Source organism: Styela clava, chromosome 12 (assembly GCF_964204865.1).
Source record: "Styela clava chromosome 12, kaStyClav1.hap1.2, whole genome shotgun sequence".
Taxonomy (NCBI): Eukaryota; Metazoa; Chordata; class Ascidiacea; order Stolidobranchia; family Styelidae; genus Styela; species Styela clava.
Genome location: NC_135261.1, coordinates 17,873,298 through 17,898,237, shown reverse-complemented (window position 1 = coordinate 17,898,237; position 24,940 = coordinate 17,873,298). Strand labels below are relative to the sequence as shown.

The window sequence follows — 24,940 nt, the reverse complement described above, 5'->3', positions numbered from 1 at the left end:
ATAATCCGGCCCTCGAAACTTCACAGGATTATAGTAACAAAACAGCTGTTTTAGAGTTTATATTCTTTACGTAACAGAATTTATTGTTAGTCACGTGTAGACTAAATTATATTATAACCTAACAAGTAAATATATATATAATTCACAATTACTAGTTTAATGAGCCTATAATTAGACAAATGGCAACAAAGTGCAGAAAAGTGATGCTAAGTGCAAAGGGTTCAATGGCGCAGAAAATAAATCTATATTCTATTCGAGAGATGTATCACTGCTTAATTTTTATTATAAAAAGTATCATCCGTTCGATTTTCAACTTTCTGAAAAGATGTGCGGCCTGCCAATGACTCGCAACATGACTTGATTTTGGCCAGCGATCGACAAAAGGTTGCCGACTGACTCCTGCTCTACAGTCTTCACACGGTGGTGAGATAAATTTTAGTAGTGGCTATTCCCATCTTAATCGAACCAGTCGTTGATTGCAATTTTAATAACAGTTTCATAAATAGCACATACAAAGTAATTATAATTGATAGCATGAAACAATCAAAAATTTATGATTCAAAATTTCCAGGAGCAAGTCAACCTCCAACAGAAAACAGTTTGAAAAATGAATGGCCAGTCGAACTGTGATGATCATGTTAACTTTATGAATAAGCATAATAACAACCATAACCAAACCTGTGATTCTCAAACAGTGGGGAGCGGCCCACAATGTGGGCGTAGAAAATTTTTTGAGTGCGCGTGAAGCTAACTTAAAATATTTGTTAAATTTGATCTTTTGGACATATACATTTCTTTATTGTTTAGAGATTGCGATTCCATCCACATATTTTTTGAATAAAAGATAAATTTGCCTGACTATCTGTTATTTGTAGCCTATTGTTAGCCAGTTATTTTTGAGGTGGGTGCGAGACTTGACAAGTACTAAAAAGGGGGCGCTGCTTCAAAAAGTTTGAGAACCACTGCAATAAACGTTTAATATACGCTGTGCTCCTAACTGCTTTAAATAAGTCATAGATATAGAATTTTATATTTAGAAAGATGAACTTATCAAATGATGTACCAATATAGAAATTCATAATATTCTCTGTTTACCACAAATCATCTTCGAACTGCAGGTGGATTACACAAAATCCTCAACACCTATTTGGTGGATGTTTTTGAGGAACAAAAAAATAGATGTTTATAACATTATATAGATACTGTAATTTTAAATTTAAATGTGAATTCATAGCGAAATGTGACTATTATTAACAGATATAAAATATGAATTTGATATTATCAATGCATAGTCAAATTCAACCGAACAAATGTTCAGTATTTGAAACATACGTAGAGTTTAATTTTGAAAAAATAATCACGAATCGTGTAGTACTAGTATCAAGAATATAAATATCTATGCCTTTTTTCAAGTAAAGATAAGGGATTTCCATGAAATGAAGTTCATTTTTAAGAAAATAGTTTAAAAACCGTCAATCTAACCGAAAAATTTTGTATTGTTGCTACAATTCCTGAAACAAATTTTCATTGTTCTTTATTTAATGGTCTAATGTGGGATACAAAAACAGTCCGTATCAAATGAAAAGTGGAACATATCAAACAAATATTTCACAGAAACTGAGTTACATGCAAATTGTTCCAACATAAAAACATCAACATCTTATGATTCTGTCCACAATTTGAAAAAAAATGGTAAAGTATATCCTATTCAATAACATGAAATTGTCTAATTATTAAAAAGCAAAAAAATAAAGTTGTGAGTATTCAGCAGAAACACCACAACAGTTTGGCCCATGAATATCTCGTTCCAACACTATCTTCGGATTTTGTAAAAATCGTACAAATACCCAAAGATATTTCCAATTATAGGGAAGCTTTACTTTGCGAATGTCATTTTTTTTTATAATAACCTCTACCTAAGAATTATTTCAGTGTTTATTATAATAAAGTCTATAACTGCATCAAGTTTTTACAGTTTCATTCTAATTAACTCCAAACATCAGCTGAGTAACGACCTTTGTTCTGCAGTCCACGTACAAAATCAGATGCTTGCTGTTCCGTCTTCCCACCACAATCTCTCACAATGGCTATAATAGTGTCATGAACATCTCTGGCCATGTGTCTTGCATCACTGATAATGAAAGTTTATTCAGTTGTCATAAAATTAGTACTTCTCAATTATTGAAGTATTTGAATAAAAAATATATTATAATATAGGTAGTCGATCGCATTAGAGCACAATGGCAGTCGCAAACTACATGTCTCAGGTTCAAATCCCACACCCACCACCTCACCCAGATTGTAATAAATTGGGTAGGCAATGCCGAACCAGAAAGAATTGGGTCATTCCAAAAATAAACACTTCCTACATATATCAGCGGCTTACGCAGGGCCTTGTTCTGAGTGAGAAATTATCGTTGTATAACATAATTACTGGTTTTGGGATCCATGACCTCACAGAAACCGATCATTATTGGAAAGTTGAGCAAGTAAATTAATTACAAACATGATGGAAATCTCGTCTTGCGCTATTTAATAACACTTTAGAACGGGGGTGTGCAACCTGCTGTCCGCAGGCCAAATGCAACCCATTAGGAATAATTGTGCGGCCTGTAGAGAAGTCCCAATATTGCTGCCAGCGAAACGAATTTTTAATTTAGTTTAATCAGGTTTGTGTAAGCAATTCGAATTCTTTTATGTTGCAAAGTCTATACCTGAGTCCAATTTATTATCTATGACGTTACCATGCCCTAACAGCTAGCACAATGCCGCATGTGATAGGATCAATAACCAAAATTTGCTTGCAACTACTAGATGGCCTATGTTAGTTAAAGGTAGGGCCCAAGGTCTTACTGAGTTATTTGCATCTGGCCCTTCTGTATTGAAGGTTACACACCCCTGATCTAGAATTTTCTTTTCCTGTCTATTTACATAATCTGGATATTTGAATTTTTGAAAATAAAACAAATAGCGAGTAAAATTTGTCAATATCAGATTAGCATTAACTAAAATATCGCTCTTTTAAATCAGACCAACAATACGTACCCGCAGACATAAATATGCCCTTGTGAAGAAATCAATTTCCAAACCGATTCTTTATTTTCCATCAATAAATGTTGAACATACACCTTTTTTGGTCCATCTCGTGAAAAAGCAACATGTAATTCACTTAGAACTCCTTCCTCTTTCCTAAATAACATAATGTCAATAAGATGTGGTCTTTCATAGGCGCTCCAGAAGTGTGTGTACCAATATGGAGGTAACTAATTTTGTTCGCCTACTTTACATCAAGTTGTGTAAATGGACTGAAACCTATGGGCAGGGGGTATATTCACTTGGCTAACACAGACCCCAAACTCGTAATAGAACTAAAATAAGGCATAAAATTACGGCCTAACCCTAACCTGTTACACACACTACGGGAGTACCCATTTATATAGGTGAAAGTCATATCATAATTTTTTTTGCAATTTGCGCATTGTGCTAGGTGAGTGTTGGGAATACGTCATTAAAAAAGTAGATTTTTGATATCCCCTATAACTGTCAGATTTACATGAAATATTCTGATTCTTTATTATAAAGTTATTTTAGGCACAAGAATGCAGTGTTTTTGGAATGGTGTGCCATATTCTTCTTACAAAGTGAATTGAACTGAGATAAGTATGATTTTGTATCAAATTTTATCAATGAAAACTATTTTTAGAATCCTAAATTCATGAAAATGCTGCTAAATTGCTTTATTTTCCAATTTAAACCAATTATCTAACTTTAGCCAATCCCAAGAGAAGCATTCGCAACCAATAATTTAGAATCATATTAAAAAAAAAATTTAAATTCACATAAAATTAATGCCACAATAAATTCAACATACCAAGCTTCAAGTTCTTTTTGATATATATAATCTTCAGCTTTTTTCCTGAAACCTGTATAAAGAATTGTGTCACCGACATCTTTCCCATTTTTCTTGTGATAAGCACGATCTTGAATGAATCCAATGAATGGAGCAAGTCCAGTTCCAGGACCAATTAACATAACAGGATGAGACACTTTGAACGGCAGACGAAATTGGGACCTAAAATAAAAATGAGTTTGACAGATTCGAGTTACTCTGTGATTGTAAACATACAGATACATCCATCCCTATATATAAAAGTGGAGAAATTCCCCTAGTACTTATACGGTGCTCCCGAAGTATGCGAACCAAGATGGCGGACATCGGAACATAACATGGGTAACAGGTTAGGGTTAGGCGATAATTTTTTTTCCAATTTTCCTTATTTTAGTCCTATTATCAGTTCGAAGACTAGCCAAGAGCCTCCCGTAGTATTTATACCTAAAATTATGGCCTAACCCTAACCTAGTACACATATTACATTCCGATGTCCGCCATCTTGGTTCGCATACTTCGGGAGCCCCACTTATACATATATTATCTCTAATTTTTATTGGTATAAAACTCTTATACAGTGAGTGCTTTTGTAGGTGAGTATTTTTTGGGAAAGATCCCACAAGTTAAAATCCAGATAACCCACTCAGAAGTAGCAAGAACTCATCTCTGAGCAAGTTACATGAAGCTGCGACTTTTGAGTATTTGCGAATGAAAGCACCAGGTGAGTACTTTTTGAGCTAGCCCACTCAGCCATGTAACAAGAACTCATCTCAGAGTAAGTTACGTGAGGCCGTGACTTTTGAGTGAGTGTTTGCGAATGCCAGATGGGTACTTTAAACGTTAAGTGACACAAGATTCTAAGCAGTCATGTTACTACCAGAAAAGCTGTTATGAAGTAGTAAATACAAAGGAAAAATAGTTTAGAAATATTTTTTTCTGTTATGATTCCTCAGTATAATACTTATAAAAAAGGAACTCAGAAAGTTATCCTAACACAATAGTTCAAAAAATTCTTACTTTCTGACATAGACAGGTACATGATGTTTCATTTCACCAGCAGGAATCTTATCTTTGAGATAAGATGTGGCAACACCTTTGATAAGCCGATTAGCTTTTGATGTGTATTCCACTACGATTGCACAAATATGAATGCTTGTTGGATGAGCCTGCGATAAAAATATTTTTGTAATGGAATCTCAGACCTTATTAATATAAACATTATAACTAATGTTTTAAACTATTTCAGTGGCCCCCAACCTCTTTCAAGGAAAATTGACAAAAAAAAAATTACCTTGGGAGAACTAGCGATAGAATAATATCGAGCTTGTAATCTTGGCATCAATTCACACAAATGATCCATAGCAGGCATACAGGAAGGTACTTCTTCTAAAACAGCCAGAATGTTACGTCTCGAATCCACTACCCACTCTTGATACTTTTTCTGTTTCATAAAAAGAACAATTAGAAAATAACTGAGGTCGTGACCTTACCCACTGTTTGTATCATTATTACCCACCTTTCCTTCTGGAGTGGGGTCGGATAATGACTTCAGAAAATCCTTGTCTTTTTCGTCAGAGCAGTAATCAATAAGTTCATGGATGACATTTGTTCGTGGTGGATGGATAATATCAAGATAGTGAGTTAAAGCAGTGCGATAAGACGTTGGGCAAGGAAACGGATGCTTTTTGTTCGATTCCTCTGAAAAATGTAAGACAGTTATTCATATATGGCAGGCACAATATAGAAACCTCGTGAAGAAGTATGTACCAAAATTGAAGCATGAAATACCATTAGATGGGGTTTGCGTAATTGAATCAACTGTAAATTAGTGGTTATGTGGTAACCCAGCGAGCGGCGCATCATGCTAAGCGTTAAGGATATGCTCGTCATCGTGCTCATGATTACCCTGCATGGTTCATAGGCTTGAAACATTATAGTATAAATATATGCGAATGATTGCTAGATTCTTTGCTGCCATTGGATGGTTAACATAACCGCTGGTCGACTACAGCTTCCTCCACCATCAATAGCAACTGATTTCAAACCCAACATGGACATGGTAACTGATGAGAGGCCGTTTTTTCCCATAGAAATAAGCTGCCTTATTGGCTTTCTTATTCTGAGCAGATTAATCTGAAATCAGATTTTTATTTTTATATAAATTTTATGTCTCAGCTACCCTAATATAAACTGTGTAATAAGATATGATATCCTGCGAACAAATATAAAGCTATATAATTTTTTACCACAAATAAAGAACAAAACAGTAAATTTCTATTATCCCCCAGCATTACCAGGAACATACCAAGTTAAAGAGGTAGAAAGAAGGAACTTCCTGGTATAAAATCGTTTATCAGCGAACTGTATTAAACATATAATATTATACCCTTGTATAATAGTATAAATTTCTGATCATTAGTATTTAGACCAGTGCCGGAGGAGCTGGACCCAAAGCCCTGAAGCCGTGGTGTTTTGTTGGAGCTGAAGCCAGATCCTTTCCAGCTTATAATTTTCTTAAATTTAATTTCTAACTTTTAATTTTAACACTGTTTTAAAAAGTTGAATTTATATATTCAAAATTTGATTCCTAAATATGAAATCCCAATATGGTGCTTTTGAGTCCTGCTTCTGCAAAACTGCATTTGGGTGAAGGATTATTGTTAGTGGTCATATAAAAACCCTGATGGCTGTGGGGCTGAGCCCCAGCTACAGGGTGTAAAAATGAAGTTCTGGAGTAGGAACCATTGAGATTTTAACTTAGCTGCGCAGCCCTGATTGAGACAGAAATTAAATATTGATATGAATATTCAATATTATGACACGAACATCAGAATTCATTTATACATCGATCCAATAAAGTGATTTTTAACTAAAGCTGTAATTTTAAACTCTCCAGTTGTTTTTAAATTCTTACATAAAAAAACCTCGAGGAGTCATGAAATAGTTCGTAGCAACAAGTTCACTGAAAAACTATATTAGCACCCAGATGGTGATTTAAAAATCAGCCTACCATCAAGATTATTCAGTGAAAAAATAGTATCAAGATCTATTCCAACTCTCTTTCCGATAGCTTCAACGATCGTTGTATCATTGACTGGATAAACAGCTACATGGTCTCCTGTCTCATATCTGACATAGAAAAATAATATAGCCTACATGATATTTCAAGTTTGCAACACAAATGAATAGAAACAAGAGCTTACTACAAAGCAGTTGAACGCATTAAATTGATTGATATAGGCTCTGAAATTCTTCCCTTATTAAATTTTTATTGCATGATATAACATAGCCTAAGATACAAGTACATTGTATGTACATATATTGATTATGCATAAATATGCACTGTGTCTGTAAAAAAAACAACACTTTTACACTTTAAAGAAATGTTAAAAAATTGTTTTGATAATGTTTCTGGCTTGTGAGACAACCTTTGAAACCAAGGGCTTGCTCATTCAAATTGCCTATGTTCAGAAAAGACAATTTTGAAGCCTTTTCGATTTTATTGTAAAAAAAATCCAGAAATTTTCAGTTAAAAGTTAGAAAACCATTAAATAGGGCATTTCGAATAAATAGGCTACAAGATATAATTCTCCTGAAGTTTCCTACAAAAATCTAAATCAACAAAGTCGTCACTAAATAAATAAAATTGAGGCACGTGCCGGTTACCTTATACGTGTATCCGTGATATCAAATTCAATATGCATACATGACCTGTCACCACCATTGTGCAATTCTCTATTTACATTAATAGGAGAAAGATATGGATTTTTCGAATCATATGGTCTGAAAAGAATAGGCAAATTAAGATACGATCTATTCAAGTATTATCTACGATTCAGTCTTATTGGTATGATAAAACCAAACATAATATGTGTATCTAACATCATTGTGCCATTCCTAATGAAGTTTGAATTACACATCGTCACGGCTGGTTCAAATAAGAAAATGTTAATGCCACACAGGGCTCAGTATTTGTGGTTTGTACACAAAGATATAGGTCATGTTTAAATGAAATAAAGGTGCCCTTGTACTTTATCTTGCTGTATAAACTTGTTACATTTGTAGAATGCTGTCAACCTGAGCTTGCAAGTGATAATGTGCAAATTGTGATACTCTCGTAGCATGTGTACCAGGTTAGGGTTAGGCCATAATTTTATTCCAGTTTTTCCTTATTTTAGTTCTATTACGAGTTCGGGGACTGTCTGTGCCAAAGTGAATATTACCCCCTGTCCATGGTTTCTATCCCTTTACACAACTTGATGTAAAGTAGGCGACACCTCCATATTGGTACATACACTTCTGGAGCAGCCAAATTGTTACATATCATGATTTTGTTGCATTATAGGACAAAATGAAATAACATTATCAATATGTTAAATACTCATCATATGAACAATGATCTAATTAACACTCTTTGTCATGGAATAAACAAAAGGGAAAATTGCAGAATGTATTCAGTGTACTTATTTGGGCATTTCACTGTAAATACATGGACAACGAAAAAAACTAAAACTAAGGCTTATTTCATTCTAAGAGGGAAATAAATAGTTTAGGTTTTATAATAACGAGTTAAGCATTTTAGTAGTCTTCAGAATTGTTTTTTCCTATTTTTTCAGGGGGAGAAGAAAGCAGATAAGACAACTTGATGACATTGCGTAACACGGCCTCTCGTCCGGTTACCAGTCCATGTTGCGTATGGGATTGTGAAACAGTTTTTTGTTTCATATGCGTTTTACAGATTTGAGTTCAATGCTAAACAACATAGTAGACAATGCTTACATGAACAATTCTAAATCGCAAAAAGGCTAACAATCGATTCATGACATGATATCGTTTCCATGGCAAAATAATGTTCATGACAAAACATGAAGAAAATCAAGAAAGCAATCTAACTTACGGTCTTTGATTCTTATAAGACTTGATTCTGGCAACTTCCCCTGTGTAAACAGTTTCCATGTTTAATACATCAGTGTCATGAACAGTTAAAGTATAAGCACGGAAAGAAACATCTTCCCCAGATGATTCTACACCAAGATTTTGACAAACTGCTGGCCAAAAACCTTCTTTCCACGTCACAAAATCTTCTTCAATGCTGAATTGAAAGAGTTGATTATAATATCAACATTTTTCAATACTATTGTTTAGGAGAACTGCTCGAACAAGGTTTAGGGTGCTAACCTAGGACTAAAAAAAACTGGTTGCTGGGAAATTTACAAGCAACTACCAAATTGCCAAAAGCTACCAGAACTATACAGGATTACCCGCCAGTAAATGCTGATTGGAGATTTCAATTCAATACTACCAGGAAAAAAGATACAATGCTTACATTTGCTGCTGAAAAATCAAGATTCTTTAAAAGATAATAATAATAAAAATAAGAAAGATAAGATAATAATTTTAGCACTGGAATAAAAACATCAAAATTTTTGGTCTGAGTGTGATCTGAGTTGAAAGCATATGTGGCCAAAATTTAGCCCCCTTTTAAAACTTGCATTTTCTCACCTTGATTAATGTTAATTTCATTTTAAAGAAAATAAGATTTGACTAAATATTTCAAATTTTAAATTATTCAATATACAACAGCTTCAAATGTTAGCAATTTAAGCAAGAGAAAGTTTTATGAATAGCGGACGCTACGGAAAGAGAGCGAAAAAGACAGGATTTTAATATTTTGACGGAGTTTTGAATGAGAGACTTACTTGGCATCATCGTCACCCAAACCAAGAGGATAAACCCGTTCTCCGCCCAGTTCCTCGAGACGTTTGTCAACAAATTTGGCCATGGAATTGTAATGTTCATATGTACGATTTCCAAGACCAAACACCTGAACAAATAATCATGATTGCAATAAACTATATTTTACTCACTGTATCATTCAAATTTATAGAGAAATTGGCCTTTATAAATTTTGATGAAATTCAAACAAGGAAATGACGATTCTTTAGCAATTCAGATATTCCGAATTAGTGTTTTGCCAATAAAAATTGACTCACTCAGTGCAACAAATTAGAAATATTTCCCAAAAAAGAAAACTAAAAAAAGAAAAAATAGCTGAAAATGGTACTCCAATAAGAAATTGTTATTGGTATCATCATGATGGGCTAATAGTCACATCAATTAGCTCAGTAATTAAATAATAACTAGCGACTTTCCCATAACAATCAATCATTGTGTGCAGTGCGTCACTTATGACTAGAAACCAGGATATCCTTGTTCATCAATACCAGGAATAAGGAGAAACGAAAATGAGCAAATTTCCGCCAACAAACTTGATAACAGAAATTCCATCACGAAGCATTTATGATTATCAATCCAGTGACATAGAAAGGTTTTTATTGACTGATATTTTTCAAATTATTACAAAACTAAAAATCCAACTGGTAACATTTTCAAGTAAAAAAATAATCCATATTATTCTTATAGGCGCTCCAGAAGTATGGGTACCAATATGGAGGTAACTAATTTTGTTCACCTATTTTACATCAAGTTGTGTAAAGGGACTGAAACCTATGGGCAGGAGGATATTCACTTGGCTAAGACAGACAGTACCCGAACTCGTAATAGAACTAAAATAAGAAAAATCGGAATAAAATTATGGCCTAACCCTAACCTGGTACACATACGGGAGTACCTTCTTATAAATCTTACCGCAAATTTCATTCCCTTCAAATCTTCGTCACAATTTTCCAACCATTCATAAAAATCTTGGGCATTGTCAGTTGGATCACCTTCCCCATATGTGGCCATACAAAATATAGCAAGAGATTTTTCTATGTTGATAACTTCAGGCAGTTGATCCATGCTACATTCTAAGTAAATCATAAGATACAAAATTATTCACAAACCTAAAAAAAAATAATTAAAAAGTTCATCAATTTTTATCCTCCCACTTATTTTCAGCGTCACACAATTTAGAATATATATCCTGCTATTTAAAAAATTGCAACTTTTTTCAAAACTTCAGTTTAAATCTAAACTGCTAAAAATATAGCTTTTTCAAATTGCACTTACCGGTACCATATTTTGAATTTTATCACCTATATTTGCCAGTCACACCTAACATAACTTTGGATTAAAGTATGGTAATAATTTCCTTTCTGGTTATAACAGAAAATCTACTCTCGGAGAATCTATCATCTTCATACAATATGTAAGGCGAAAAAGAGGGTGTACTTGGCAAACAGACATTTAAAAAAATGAAAATCCACTAAACAACTGATTGCTCGAATACCACTATGCACTCGATTCAAAAAGGTACTAATCACGTTTTCAAGAACATAAAGATCATTCCAGCATACATAAACAGCCTATATCACACTCTAATTCATTCGGGAATCAATTGAAACATTATCAACTATGAAAAAACAATGGAAAACCAAGATGTTACCTTCTGGATCAAGAACTAAAGCTTTCATTCCATATCTTTGAGCATCTTTCATCAATCTACCAGCAAATTCTTCAGCCGTACCAGTTTGTGATCCATAGAATATTGCTATGTTTCGACCCTAAAATAGAGAGGAAATCAGGTTAGGAAATACAAAGAAATAAAAATGAAATCTCAGAACTATATACCGGTATGTAAAATGAGGCAATGGTTTTCAAGTCGCACAGTAGTCCAGTCTTATTAATATTATTTTCATGTTTTTTTTAAATTTAATGAGCGGTCCAAAATATCTCTGTTTGAAATTAGGGATGTTCCCAGATTAGTTTAGTTTCAACAAATAAATTAAAAGCCATGCTATCCAAAAGTTCTTTATTGTTTAAGAACTTAAGATGAATTAAATCACTATTTGATACCTAAAATTTACCATATTTATAATGGAATCATTATTTACGAAAAATTTCTTTGTCAATTTCTCACTTCAATCATATTTAATGCAAAATTTTACACAGTAAAAATACACTTACGCCTTTTTTCATTCGTGATATAAACCCATCCATGAAAGAATCTGTTCGAGTGAGTGTTGGTTGGCTGTGAAAATATAGTTTCATTTTGTAATATTAACTGTAGTTCAAACTTGAATAGAAGCAAAAAAAGGATATGAAAAAACTTTCAAACTGAGAATATTCCTAAAGTTATTAAGAACTCACTATACCAAATATAATTAATTTTCGAATGTCTGTATAAACACATGCAAAACATGCATACTTTATAGCCCGATTCAATGACCCTAAGAATTGTCAATAAAGATATAAGGTAGTTAGACACATAAGCTTGACCAGTCCATTACTCACAATTGGATAAAAAAAAATTATAAACATATACAGTATATAATTGTAACCAGAATTGGTATTCTCAGATGTACAGTATGTAAGTTAGCTAATTGAATTCAATCCGACTTACACGACAGAGAGCTTTCGAAATTCGTCATCTTTAATAGAGTTATCACGACGGAAAAAGAACCAGTAAACTCCGAATCCAATCAGAGCACTCAGTAAAAAAAAATCTAAAGTTGATATTAATGGTGCTGAAGAATCTTTCGGCATAGTAGCATCATCAGCAGCGTTAGTTTCAGGGTCCATTTGATAAGAATTCAAACAACTAATTAGTAATGTTAAATATTTGTATTAACCTGTTTAAGACCTGTTTGATATATCAGTATAATATATATTATTCATATCTTTTTGATACAGTGATATATCGTTAATAATTTGCGAAGAGAAAAGAATGCAAGTTTACTCATTCATATAGCAGTATCAGAGTACTGGAGTATAGTGAAACCTACTCTCTTCAGACTCTTGCAATTTTGGAATCGCGTCTGAAACCAGCTGACTGTATCATATCACCAGAGGATAAAAATGATACCTATTGTACCTATTGTACCTATTGTATCTCGGGTCTAGCCTTACAGCCTTAAATGAGACGTGAAAATACCACCGAAACTGCATGAATAACGCTAAACAGAAATGTGATGTCAAATTTTTATGTTTTTAAAATAAAGTCTTTCTGGCGAGCAATGAAATTTTTGACAGATGCATTCTGATAAAATCAAATCCACTCAGTAGTCAATGTCCCATGCCAAATAGGGTATACTGGTATAGTGTTCCGCTGATACAGACCTTTATATAAAAAAATAGTTAAAATTTTGCCGGTATTTTTGATTCACAAATTTTTGTTCGGCATCACTATATCACTATTTAGTTTGGCATTATTCAACCACTTGCAGTGTTTACTTCGCTAGACCCTTTCTCTGTATCTTGGAGCACTGGTACGGTACTTTGAGGTGACAGTACGGTATTTTGACGACTCCAAAGTAGAATACCTACGGTCATACGGTACCGGTACTGACCTACGGTACCTACACACACACAGACTGACAGACACATCACCCGCGCCGATAACGCTGTATGTCATCCCGGCAATGTTATCAAATCAAATGTATATTTAAAATAAATAAAGATTTCCGAGATCTGTCCTGTGACCTTGCTATGACAAATCCTGCGTAGCAAAACGATAACTACTCATTCATACTAACTTGCTAGTATGTGTTGCAATACTGCAATCGTCATAAGTCTGTAAGTCATTTGTAATCATGTCACGAATTTGAGCGTACGCTCTGAACATTACATTATATTTCATTGCATGTTTTAACTGTTTCGTTCTTGTTCTTTAGATTGTATTTTACTTAGATTGCTTAACTTGGTTGGCCTTGTACTATAGTTAATACTTCATGTGAATTGATTTAAATATGGCGCTGCGAACAGAAGACAGTTGGAGAGATTTTTTCATATCAGCTGAAATACCTGCGGAGGAAGCATCAATATATTCTAGAAAATTCATGGAAAACCGTATAACTGAAGTCACACTTCCTAATCTATCTAAAACAGATTTGTCTGATTTGGGTATCCAAGCTGTTGGGGATATTTTAGCCATCCTCAGCCACAGCAAAGCAAAAATGACACTCGAAGCCCACACACAACAAACAATAGATGCACCAAGAAATGACTCTAATATCATAAAGCCTCCTCCACCCAGAATGCCGCGGATAGAAATAAACATGACACGACCTCAATTTCGAAAATTCAAAACAGATTGGGAAGTGTTTAAGAAAATGACAAGACTTTCTGATGAACAATACAGTTCCCAGTTATACAACATGTGCGATGAAGCAGTTCAAACAAGCATAATCAACACAGTAACGGACTTTTTCAGTCTCGATGAAGAGGATATTCTTAAAGCAATTGAAACAATTGTTACACAACGTTCAAACCCCACAGTTCATCGCATGAACTTTGGTGCAATAATTCAAACAGAAACAGAATCTATTCAGGAATTCATCACCAGACTGAAGTCAGTAGCAGTGGACTGTGAATTTTCTTGTCCTCAATGCAAACACAACCTATCGTCACACCACGTTCGAGATCAATTCATCAGAGGTGTCCATAGCACAAGCCTCCAGACTGAATTGCTCGCCAAGGCCAACCAATTTAAGACTTTAGAAGATGTTATCAAACATTCAGAAGCCTTTGAAACCGCTGTAAGAGACCAATCAAAACTTCAGAAAACCGCAGAAGTATATGCGGCACAAACTTACAACAAACAAACACCAAACACCCGCGAATCGCAAAGGCCATGCGCAGGTTGTGGAAGTCTATCTCACGGATTTCCAGGTTCAAGGAACCGTTCAACAAAATGTCCTGCCTGGGGGAAAACTTGCACCAACTGTAAACAGCTCAATCACTTTGCTCGAGTTTGCCGACAGGTGAATCAGCCCCAGAAAAACCAACCACAAGCAGAAGCTAATGCCCTACTAGCTCATGTACGTTATAACGAAAAACGTCACTGCTTTACTACAGGACAACATGGAATGGATGAAATTCAAGCAACAGTACATCCATTTCCTCAGAATCGCAACTCGAAACCATGCACGGTACTAATATTCCCAGATAGTGGAGCAAACATTTGCTTAGCTGGCCCAAAGCATTTGCAGAGCATGCAAATCAAACAAAATCAGTTGCTTAAATGTCATAAGATAGTGACGGCAGTTGGAGGATCAACACTGACTTGCTTCGGCTGGCTGCCGGTCAAATTTGTAATTGGTGGACACTCTACCACACAACAAGTTTACATTTGTAACAAAGTGGATCGTATGTACTTCAGTCGCCAAGGCTGCATTGATACCAGAATCCTTTCTAAAGCATTTCCTTACCCTATGGAAATGGGAGCAAACGTGGCAAAAATTAGCACAGCAGACATCCCCACTAGTGAGAATTCATTGGGCCAATTACCAAAACGACCAAGAAATTTGCCATTCCCACCAATGGACACGAACGTCCCCCGACTGGAAATGTCATTATTGGCGGAATTTGCAAACACTGCATTTAACAATGTCACACCATTTCCAAAAATGAATGCACCCCCAGCCCACATTCACCTAAAGTCTGATGCTCAACCATTTGCACATCATACTCCTATTCCAGTACCATACCACTGGAAAGAAGCAGTGAAATCCAGTCTAGACAGAGATGTAGAAAGGGGTATTATAGAACCTGTCCCTGTAGGGCAACCAGTTGAATGGTGCAGCAGAATGGTAACAATTGCAAAGAAGGATGGCACACCCAGACGTACTATAGACCTCCAGCACCTAAACTCCCAGTCATTGAGAGAAACTCATCATTGTCAGACACCATTTCAACTGGCATGTCAGATACCTCCTAAAACTAAAAAGACCGTACTGGATGCTGTAGATGGATATCACGCCATAGAACTGGATGAGGAAAGTCAGCATTTAACGACTTTCATAACTGAATGGGGAAGATACATGTACAAACGAATGCCTCAAGGATTCATTGCAGCTGGAGATGCATACACAAGACGTTATGATGATATTATAAACAATACACCTCGCAAAGTAAAATGCGTTGACGACACGCTACTATATGATACAAATATAGAAGAAGCCTTCTTCCACACTTGGGATTACCTAGCAACATGCGCAACAAATGGCATTGTACTGAATTCAAAGAAATTTAAATTTTGCAGAGACACAATCTCATTCGCAGGATACAACATAACACCAGATGGCATAACACCATCAGCAGAACTTCTCAAAGCAATTAGAGATTTCCCAGTCTCTAAAGACATCACTGGAGCCAGATCTTGGTTTGGTTTAGTTAATCAAGTTTCATGGGCTTATTCAATAAGTGAAATAATGTTACCTTTTCGTGAACTCATAAAGCCAAACTCAAAATTTTACTGGGATGAAGCTTTGGAAAAAATATTTGAAACATCAAAACAATTACTGTGTGAGACAGTTAAACAGGGCATACGTTCCTTTGACACAAAACGTGCAACTTGCCTCCAATGTGACTGGAGCAAAGATGGGATCGGATACGTTCTTCTTCAAAAATACTGTGATTGCTCGATCGATAAAGTTCCTATTTGCTGCAAAGATGGTTGGCATTTGGTTTATGCCAACTCCAGGTTCACCACGCCAACAGAAAGTCGATACTCACCCACTGAAGGAGAAGCATTAGCAGTATCCTGGGCCTTACAACACGCACGAATGTTTACCTTAGGTTGCCAAAACCTCATTGTGTCCACTGACCACAAACCCTTATTGGGAATCTTTAAAGATCGAGACCTGGATAGTATTAAAAATCCTCGAATACAAAACTTGAAAGAACACACCCTGCGATATAGATTCACAATGCAGCATTGCCCAGGGAAATGGCACAAAGCACCCGATGCTTTATCACGCAATCCCACAGCCTTGGAAATAACAGATACGAAAAATGCAGTGATGGACATAGCACGAAATGACCCATCATCTGATGAAGTAACAACAACAGAGCAGTGCGAAGCTCGTGTTCACGCAATTCAACAATCTGTCATCAACTCAATAAATGATGACGATGCGCTTGTGACCCTGGATCACATTAGAAGCCATGGAAAGTCTGACAAAAGCTACAACATACTCATCAAAACAATTGAGAATGGATTCCCTAACACAAGACATGGGACACCGCCTGAAATCCGGGATTATTGGGGTGTGAGAGATCGCCTATCAACTAAAGACAATGTAATACTAATGGACTCTCGCATAGTTATTCCCACTCCCCTTCGCAAGACCATACTGAGGTCACTACACTCTGCGCATCAAGGGATCACAGGCATGAAAGCAAGAGCAAACCAATCAGTCTATTGGCCGGGCATGAACGCCATGATCCGAAACTTTCGATTTGGATGCCTCACATGCACGAAATACGCTCCATCTCAAACTAAAGAGCCAATGATATCGAGCCCGGCGCCACAGTATCCCTTTCAACACATATGCGCCGACTACTTTGTACTGGGGAACCACTGCTACCTATCTGTTGTAGACAGATTTAGTGGTTGGATCAGTATTTTTCATTACCCACCACATCGATCAATCACTAAAGAGCTCATCAACTCATGTCGTGGGTTATTCACATCCTATGGAGCACCAGAAGAATTTGACTCAGACGGTGGACCTCAATTCACCTCATCCGAATTCCAGAACTTTTTAACTGATTGGGGAATAAAGCATCGAAAGTCCTCAGCATCTTACCCACAATCTAATGGACGGGCAGAGCTCGGAGTTAAAACTGCCAAGAGGATCATACGTGATAGCACATCGCCTGACGGTTCTCTGAATAATAATAAGGCAGCACAGGCAATCCTACAATACAGGAACACTCCTCTGCAAGACATTGATCTCAGCCCAGCTCAGATACTTCTGCATAGACAACTGCGGGATCACGTTCCTACAAATCCACAGCATTACCGTCCCCATCCACAATGGATTATATCTGCAGGGGAACGTGAGCAGAAACTAGCTAACCGCCATCACATCATTATCGACAAATATAACAACACATCGAGACAACTCCCTCCACTGTCAGTTGGGACAACAGTCGTTATACAATCACAAGTCCCAAACAAGCCACGACACTGGAACAGGACTGGTCGAATTGTAGAAATCCTACCTTACAGACAATACAAAATCAGAGTAGATGGCTCGGGAAGAGTGACTATACAAAACAGACGATTTATACGACCTTGCATCATCATTCAGCCTCCGCCGATCATGCCATTCTCACCAACAATTCCCCCCAGCGGAGAGAGAGATGAAGACATTGGAAACTCTGGGAGTCATAATGCAGGAACTACTCAAGACACTCCGGTGGAAATACAACCAAGTCATCATGTGAGCCCATCGCTAACCAGCAGAGCTCCAAGATTGCCTAGGGCGCTTCAGAGGTTACAGCCCTACAACAAGCCAGGACGACTTGAGGAGAACTATAATGTTAACTGAACTGAACAAAACATTTCTTAATTTAAAAGACTCTGCGCCTCTGCTGGAGGGTGGAGATGAACATTACATTATATTTCATTGCATGTTTTAACTGTTTCGTTCTTGTTCTTTAGATTGTATTTTACTTAGATTGCTTAACTTGGTTGGCCTTGTACTATAGTTAATACTTCATGTGAATTGATTTAAATACGCTCGATAAAGATATCTAGAGGTCGTAAGTCAAAATGAAAGTGAATTATTCAACGATGAAATTTAGATTTTATACTAAATCAAATCTTTTTCAGCCCCCCAAAATATGGCACTACGGGTAGTATGCGGGAGTGTATCATTATTCTATGCACACAGAACACGCCAGAAAAATTGGACACGAAATGTACGGTACATATGAACGTTTTGCTAAATTTTTGTTGTAGATGCGGGAGATGTTTCCCGAGCGTCTGTTTTCTTGTTCATATTCGTAACAATCACCAACAAGCGATAAGTCAAAATGACCAAACAATGGCAATTTGTGCAGTCGCTCAGACACTTCTTCATTCAGACTGATATTCGAGCAATGGTTGTAAACATTCGCTCGTTTTTGTGTGATTTGCCAGGTTTAAATTCTATTTACAAAAATTAGTTGTGAATCAAGTAATTCAATTTTCATTATGTCATCCGTGGAGCTTTAGTTTAGTTCAATAACCAGAAATTAGTCCCGAAAAAGCTGCGATAGACTTAGCTAAAATTAGCTATCAGTACATGTGAGCCTCACGTGGTTAATCAGATATCTTGGTGAAAATGAGAACTTTGAACATGGGAATCAGTTTTTAAATGTCTGCTCTCCAAAACACTCGTAAAAACCACTGACCCGCGGGTCACAAAGTGACCCACCGCGTTTTATTTGTGACCCGGCGAGCGAAGGCACGAAAAAAATAAAAAAAAATGCTAACATATCAGTGATAAAAATTGATAAAACCGGCCTTAAATTAATCTAACAATCACTAAACTATTATAATGTACCGTCAGTTGGACAGTCAGGGAGGGCTGCGATCGCGCATGTTCAAAATGTTGATTTTCGGGCCGGTATGGTAATTTTCAAACCCCTAATCTTGTACGCATGTATGCACCGCTGTGTACCGTTATTCAGCTATTGGACCTGACATCGTTTATGAAATAACAATACTATTGAGGGAGGTTGTTCATTTCTCGCAACGCCTGTCTTTTTTGGAAGTGCATCTGCAGACTTTTTTTAGGGGTTATACAGGAAATAGATGCTACTTTGCATTTTATTAGTTTCTCGCCTACAATGCCGTTGTGAAAACAAAAACTTTCAGACTTGAAATAAAAATCTAGAAATCTGATATAACAATGGGGCAGTTTAAAAGTCGCTTAATGTGGTTGGAAGCTGATCGAAAATTATAACACTATCAAAGCGGAATTACCTCCAAACACTAGAACCGTAAAATAATTTAACGCATCATCCTAAACGTTTTTGGTAATTCATATGCGTTTTTTTCGTACTCCAATATCATAAAACCGAGTGCCATGAAAAGTCCCTGATAGAAGTTCTGCATAAGTAAAGCCCAAAACTACACCAACACCAGCTTATAAGATTCGTTTAAGAAGTTTCTTATAGATACAAACGTGAATTAAATATCTGTGACCCACTCTCTTCTGTTCCGCGATAAAATTATAATTTTTGACCCACTCTTAAAAAAGGTTCGCCATACCTGGTATAGGGACACACCGATTTTCAAGTAGCCCACGTGTTTTTTGTGATGTTGTGAAATATGAAATGATTAAGTTTGCACCTAACAGTTATACATTATGTTAATTTTTATAATTGTAGTAATTTTCTATTTGTGATTGTTTGTCTGAAAATTGAATTGTTCGTCATGAGTACAAGTCATGAGACGACTGCTGCCCTTTCGTGTTGCTGTTAGCAGTGATGAGATTGAGCCGACTCGCACCATTCGCTGGAACCTGGACTTGCATCCTGTTCTTGCTACTACTTTAATCTCAAGAAAAGTTCCTAAAAAATATGACTTTTTGTAGCAGAACCGACTGAAAAATATGACTTTTGTGATGGAACCGGCTGAACAAAAATTTGGATTTAACCACTGCATATATATATATATATATATTATAAGACTCGTGGTGGCTTGACCATGGTCTTACGTATCATTGAATACAGTATTTCTTCCATGTCTGATAATTCATCATTATAGTCCTAGACTAATACCAAACCTACAGTACATTTTGTGGAAATGTAAAAAAAAATTCGCACTAGTATATTTGGGCATGCTAACCAGAGTGTCCATTGTAAGCCAATTACTCGCTATCGATTCTAAAACAAATCTTTCAAGTTGTACACCTACACCCCTATGGTTAACCTAACACTAATTTATACTTAACATTGTAATTGTGTTTTGGCCATAAAAAATTCTACATTAGTATCATTCCACTTGATATATATCTTACTTAGGGTGACCATACTTTCAAATCCAAAAAGAAGGACAAATTGTTTGGTAAAAACACATTTCATCTGTGCATGATATATTATAATATATCTACTAAATTCCCTAGGATTAAATATAGAAGTGACAATAGACGAAGTGACGACAATGAAATAATACATCTTTGTCTTTATTATGAACATCTGCAGAACAATCGATTTAGATTTTAGACCAGGATTATTTGGCCGCTCTTTTAATCATCGTCAACATTGCTGTCAACATTTTTTTCAAAAGGCAAGCTGCAAAAAATGTCTTTAAAATTGTAAACTAAGTGAGTGTACTAAAACAGACTCAGAGGATGCTTTTGGATATTCTTCCCTTAGTTCCTTAGTAAAAAAAGGGTTTTCTTTTGGGCATAATCTTCTGACGTAATTTTCTGCCAAAATAGAAACTTTAATAAATTGCGAAATACGAGGTGAAATGATGTAACACCTAATTGCAGAACAAAACGATAAACCCCGTGTGTATGCTATCACGACGCAATATATTGCTTGTCATATCTATAATGATAGTTGTCATGTGTATAATGATAATCTACTGACTTTGAAATTTTCTTAACATATCAAACGCTGTTGATAATATCATAAAAGAATTTTAAATATTTATCCCGCGAAAAAAAGAGGACATTTTAGAGCGTCCTTGGAGGACGTAAATTTTTTAACGAAAGAAGAGGGCAAATCCTCCAAAAGGAGGACGTATGGTCACCTTATCTTACTAGCATTCATATTCGGGATTGTTTAAAAATCATTCTCTTATATGTATATTTATGTATAACTTATCTCACCAATTGTGCTTTTCATATTCATATTTTATGAAAATGATGGACTTCATCTCTGCATTGTATTTTGATGTAATTTACATTTCTTATTTGTTATTTAATTGCCTCATATCTTACTTTTGACATACCCTTGCAAACAAAAATTTGATCATTATAAAATTCTAGAATGTTCTACATTTACATTTAGTCATCTGAATTTGTGAATCTTAAACATAATAGTGTGAGGGGGGAGTTGAACGCGTGGTCGTATCTCTCCCTCCTGTCCATACTAAAATATTTTATTGGTATTATTTCTATTATTACGATGACTGCTGTTTTATTTTGGGTGCCAAAATATTAAATCTCTCTTTCTCTCTGTCTGTCTCTCCTCATTCGATTTTTAGTTTTCTATGGAGCCTATTTTGTTAGTATATATTGCCGACCAAAAGATAGAAAGCCAGTTAGCAATTTAGACTAGCCAAGCCCATTATTCGACTTCGCTAGTTGCCTCAGCTAGCCATAGCACTATAGTTAATTCAGTGACATTAGTGATGTAACAATAGGTCGAATGATTTTTCTGGTTATTTTTATGACAAAACAACATTGAATGCAATTTTTTTGTTTACCTTCCTAAAAATGCGACGCGAGCCACAGATAATTAAGCGACGGGCCACATGTTCACTCAGATTGTTTCTTTGCATGAACAATTTGTAATTCGAGATGATACAGGCCGTGAGTTTTAAATTTACATCCCTTAGGTGGCGCAACACGGAAGTGTTATTTTTGACCACTGTCCCACAAAGTTAAGTATAAGTTCATTTTGGAAAAGCGTATACAGAATAAAACAATGAACACAACAGAAATTTGAAAAATCGGTAAAACGTCTAATAAGGTTTAAAACAAGTAAAAATATATTTGTCAGTTTACCCATATATATTACAAACACAAACATCTATAAATACAATTCGTGCCCAAGAAAAATAAAGATGAAAACGCGAACGTGCTGTAGTGTACAAGGTGCAATACAGTTAAAAATGCCTGACCGTTTCTTCTTGCTAACTTCAAAAGAATGCGGGTGTGTAAAATGCGATATCCAGCAGGTACAGCAATGAAAAGCAGTTCATGTTATACGAATACTTTTTTTCGTTGCCCATCATTTTAAATGTAGCCTACGTTTGCAAACTGTTCCTAAGTTTTGTATTACGTTTGCTTTCAAGTTCACTGACTGAGTTGTTGTTTTCTTCGGCATCTTAGAACCGCCGACAGGTCCATCCTGCAAAACGTCGAATCGTTATGTTATCAAAATTTGAGGAAATATCTTTCGTTGAATAACTTGTTGATTCAACTGGCCTAGCGGCATTTAAAATGTTCGATCCTATAGGTTTAGGTGGATGTTCTACTCCATTCCTGTATCCCGCTACGTCGTATAATCCGTAAAATACGATATAACCACTTAACCGATTAGGCGTCTTTTCACCAAAGTACATAGTATTATTTATTGTATATATTGTATTGTACAAGGTGTATTCTAAAAGGTAGCACCCAGTCTACCTTTATTGGACACGAAATGTACATTTTGTGATTGTTTTGTTATTATGTTGTTGTTCTTGTTGGTATTTTCTTCTTATTGATGTGAAAAAAATCGCGTTTCTCATTAACTACTAATTGCTGTGATATTTTAGGTGGTTGAAGATTGTATTTTTTGCTAGAAGGCTATCACTTTTATTTATTTTCAAAACCTTTCTGTGGGCTTTATGTGATTTCACTTTGAAATTTTGCATGATGACCTCATAAAAATTATATGTATCGGTTCTGCAACCTTTTTCGCGCTACGCCAAACGCGGAAGTTTTTTGACCTTACTTTACAGCAGACTGGGTATGGTAATGTATAAAGTAAGGTAAACTACTGCTTCGCTTTAGCCTTCATATATTATAGCCTTATATATTCGAGCATCGCAAACTTACTCAAATTTATTCCCTTTAACACAGTGGTTCCCAAACTAGGGGCAATTACCCCTAAAGGAGTAATTTGACAATTTACAGGGGGTAATCCATTCGTTCAATGTCTTAAAAATTATGACCATTAAAACAAAATATTGAAACAAGCTGGTGATTCAAAATAATGTCTGTCGTCCACTTTTCCTAGGTTCAATCGCTTGATAACGCAGAAACAATGTCATCCTTCTCACTGAGATTAAATCGGGATTGTTGTTCCCAGGCTTTTGGATTCCTATGTTATTGTCGTTATTAAATTTGATGAATTATGCGCTAAAAATTTTTTTTTTATGAAAGGGGTAACTGAGCTTTTGGTAAATCGATTTTGGGGTAACGGTAGTGAAAAGTTTGGGAACCACTGCTTTAACACCATTCAACACAAAAAGGGAGCTGCTTTCATTATCATTTTAAGTCTAAGACTTCAAAAACTAAGTGAATATGGCACACCTTCATAAACATCTTCTATATTGCATTGTAAAAATGATCGAAAATAAGATAATTCAGACAAAATCACATCCGTTTACCGATAAAGAATGTTTACTAGAACCGTTGATTTTACTAGACCAGGGCTTTCCAATTATTTTTAGCTTTGCACCCTTTTCAATATATTAAAATGTTCTGTGACCCCTGTTAATTCGGCATTTTAAGAAAGCGCGCGAAAGCGCTTCTCTGATCCTATGTATTCTCCCAAAATCGTGAAATTTATGTTTTGCACTAGTTTTAATAATTGTGCTTCGATTCAAAATACTGAACAAGTACAATAGATATAGGACTTTGTGTGAAATTGGTGTACTCTTTACGCTCCCTAAAATTCGTTGAGCCCCAGCCCAAAGGGGGGCATATATATTACCGAGACCCTCATTTTTCTCACTTTTATTTTCCATGAATTGCAGGAGGATTCAGAATCACCTACAGCCCTACAAGATATATTATTGCACATTATAACCGGGAACCTAATTCTACATATTATGGTGCTTATGGGCTGATTGTAATAAATTAATAAACACGACACCTATACTTACGGGTTTTCATTAATTCGATATTCTGATGAATTATCTTAATGTGGAATTTTAGTCAGTTCTTAAGCATTTTGAAAGCAGAATACTGTACATACAGCATACGTGAATGCTATTAACTAAATAGGAAAAGTATGCATGTAGCGTATTGCCTGACACTAGCACGAAAAGGTTGAAATCGTTGTCACGGGTTAAATATGTGCGAGAGGATTGCCGAACTCTCGGTGTCTCACGTAGCCGTTGTCGGATTGGTAGAAGGGACGTCCAACAATATACCCTTTAAAACACAGGTTGCCAAAATCATTTTTGGTAAACTATGTCCAAGGTCAGATGATCGTAGAACCGTTTACGTGTGAAATAATGTACGGATTATTTTATTTATTTATTGAAAACAGAAACTCAGGTACCAGTATCATTAGAACGCTTTTCTCACTCGTTTCAAAACGCTGTTCGTTTGCGCTCTTCTGTCTGTGAAGAGTAGAGTATGAACAAAACAATGTTTATTTACA

The 24,940-nt window shown here is 35.7% G+C and overlaps 1 protein-coding gene across 1 annotated transcript; it reads right to left on the bottom strand.

Annotated features, from left to right (window-relative positions):
• Nucleotides 1–469: 469 nt before the first annotated feature.
• LOC120329349 (NADPH--cytochrome P450 reductase-like) lies at nucleotides 470–12,472 on the bottom strand. Its single transcript, XM_039395951.2, has 14 exons — nucleotides 12,234–12,472; nucleotides 11,798–11,861; nucleotides 11,277–11,394; nucleotides 10,538–10,698; nucleotides 9,589–9,713; nucleotides 8,787–8,981; nucleotides 7,556–7,672; nucleotides 6,900–7,018; nucleotides 5,406–5,587; nucleotides 5,181–5,330; nucleotides 4,907–5,055; nucleotides 3,872–4,072; nucleotides 3,046–3,189; nucleotides 470–2,131 (listed from the first exon to the last, which is right to left on the bottom strand). Exons 1-14 carry the CDS (start codon nucleotides 12,410–12,412, stop codon nucleotides 1,987–1,989), a joined length of 2,049 nt encoding a protein of 682 aa, XP_039251885.2. The 5' UTR covers nucleotides 12,413–12,472; the 3' UTR covers nucleotides 470–1,986.
• Nucleotides 12,473–24,940: the final 12,468 nt, after the last annotated feature.

Coding starts and splice junctions, on each gene's coding strand:
- LOC120329349 (XM_039395951.2), bottom strand. CDS start 12,412: ATGGACCCTGAAACTAACGCTGCTGATGATGCTACTATGCCGAAAGAT. Junction 11,862..12,233: donor TTTCGAAAGCTCTCTGTCGT/GTAAGTCGGATT, acceptor ATATTTTCACAG/CCAACCAACACTCACTCGAA. Junction 9,714..10,537: donor TGAAGGGAATGAAATTTGCG/GTAAGATTTATA, acceptor TTATTTGTTCAG/GTGTTTGGTCTTGGAAATCG.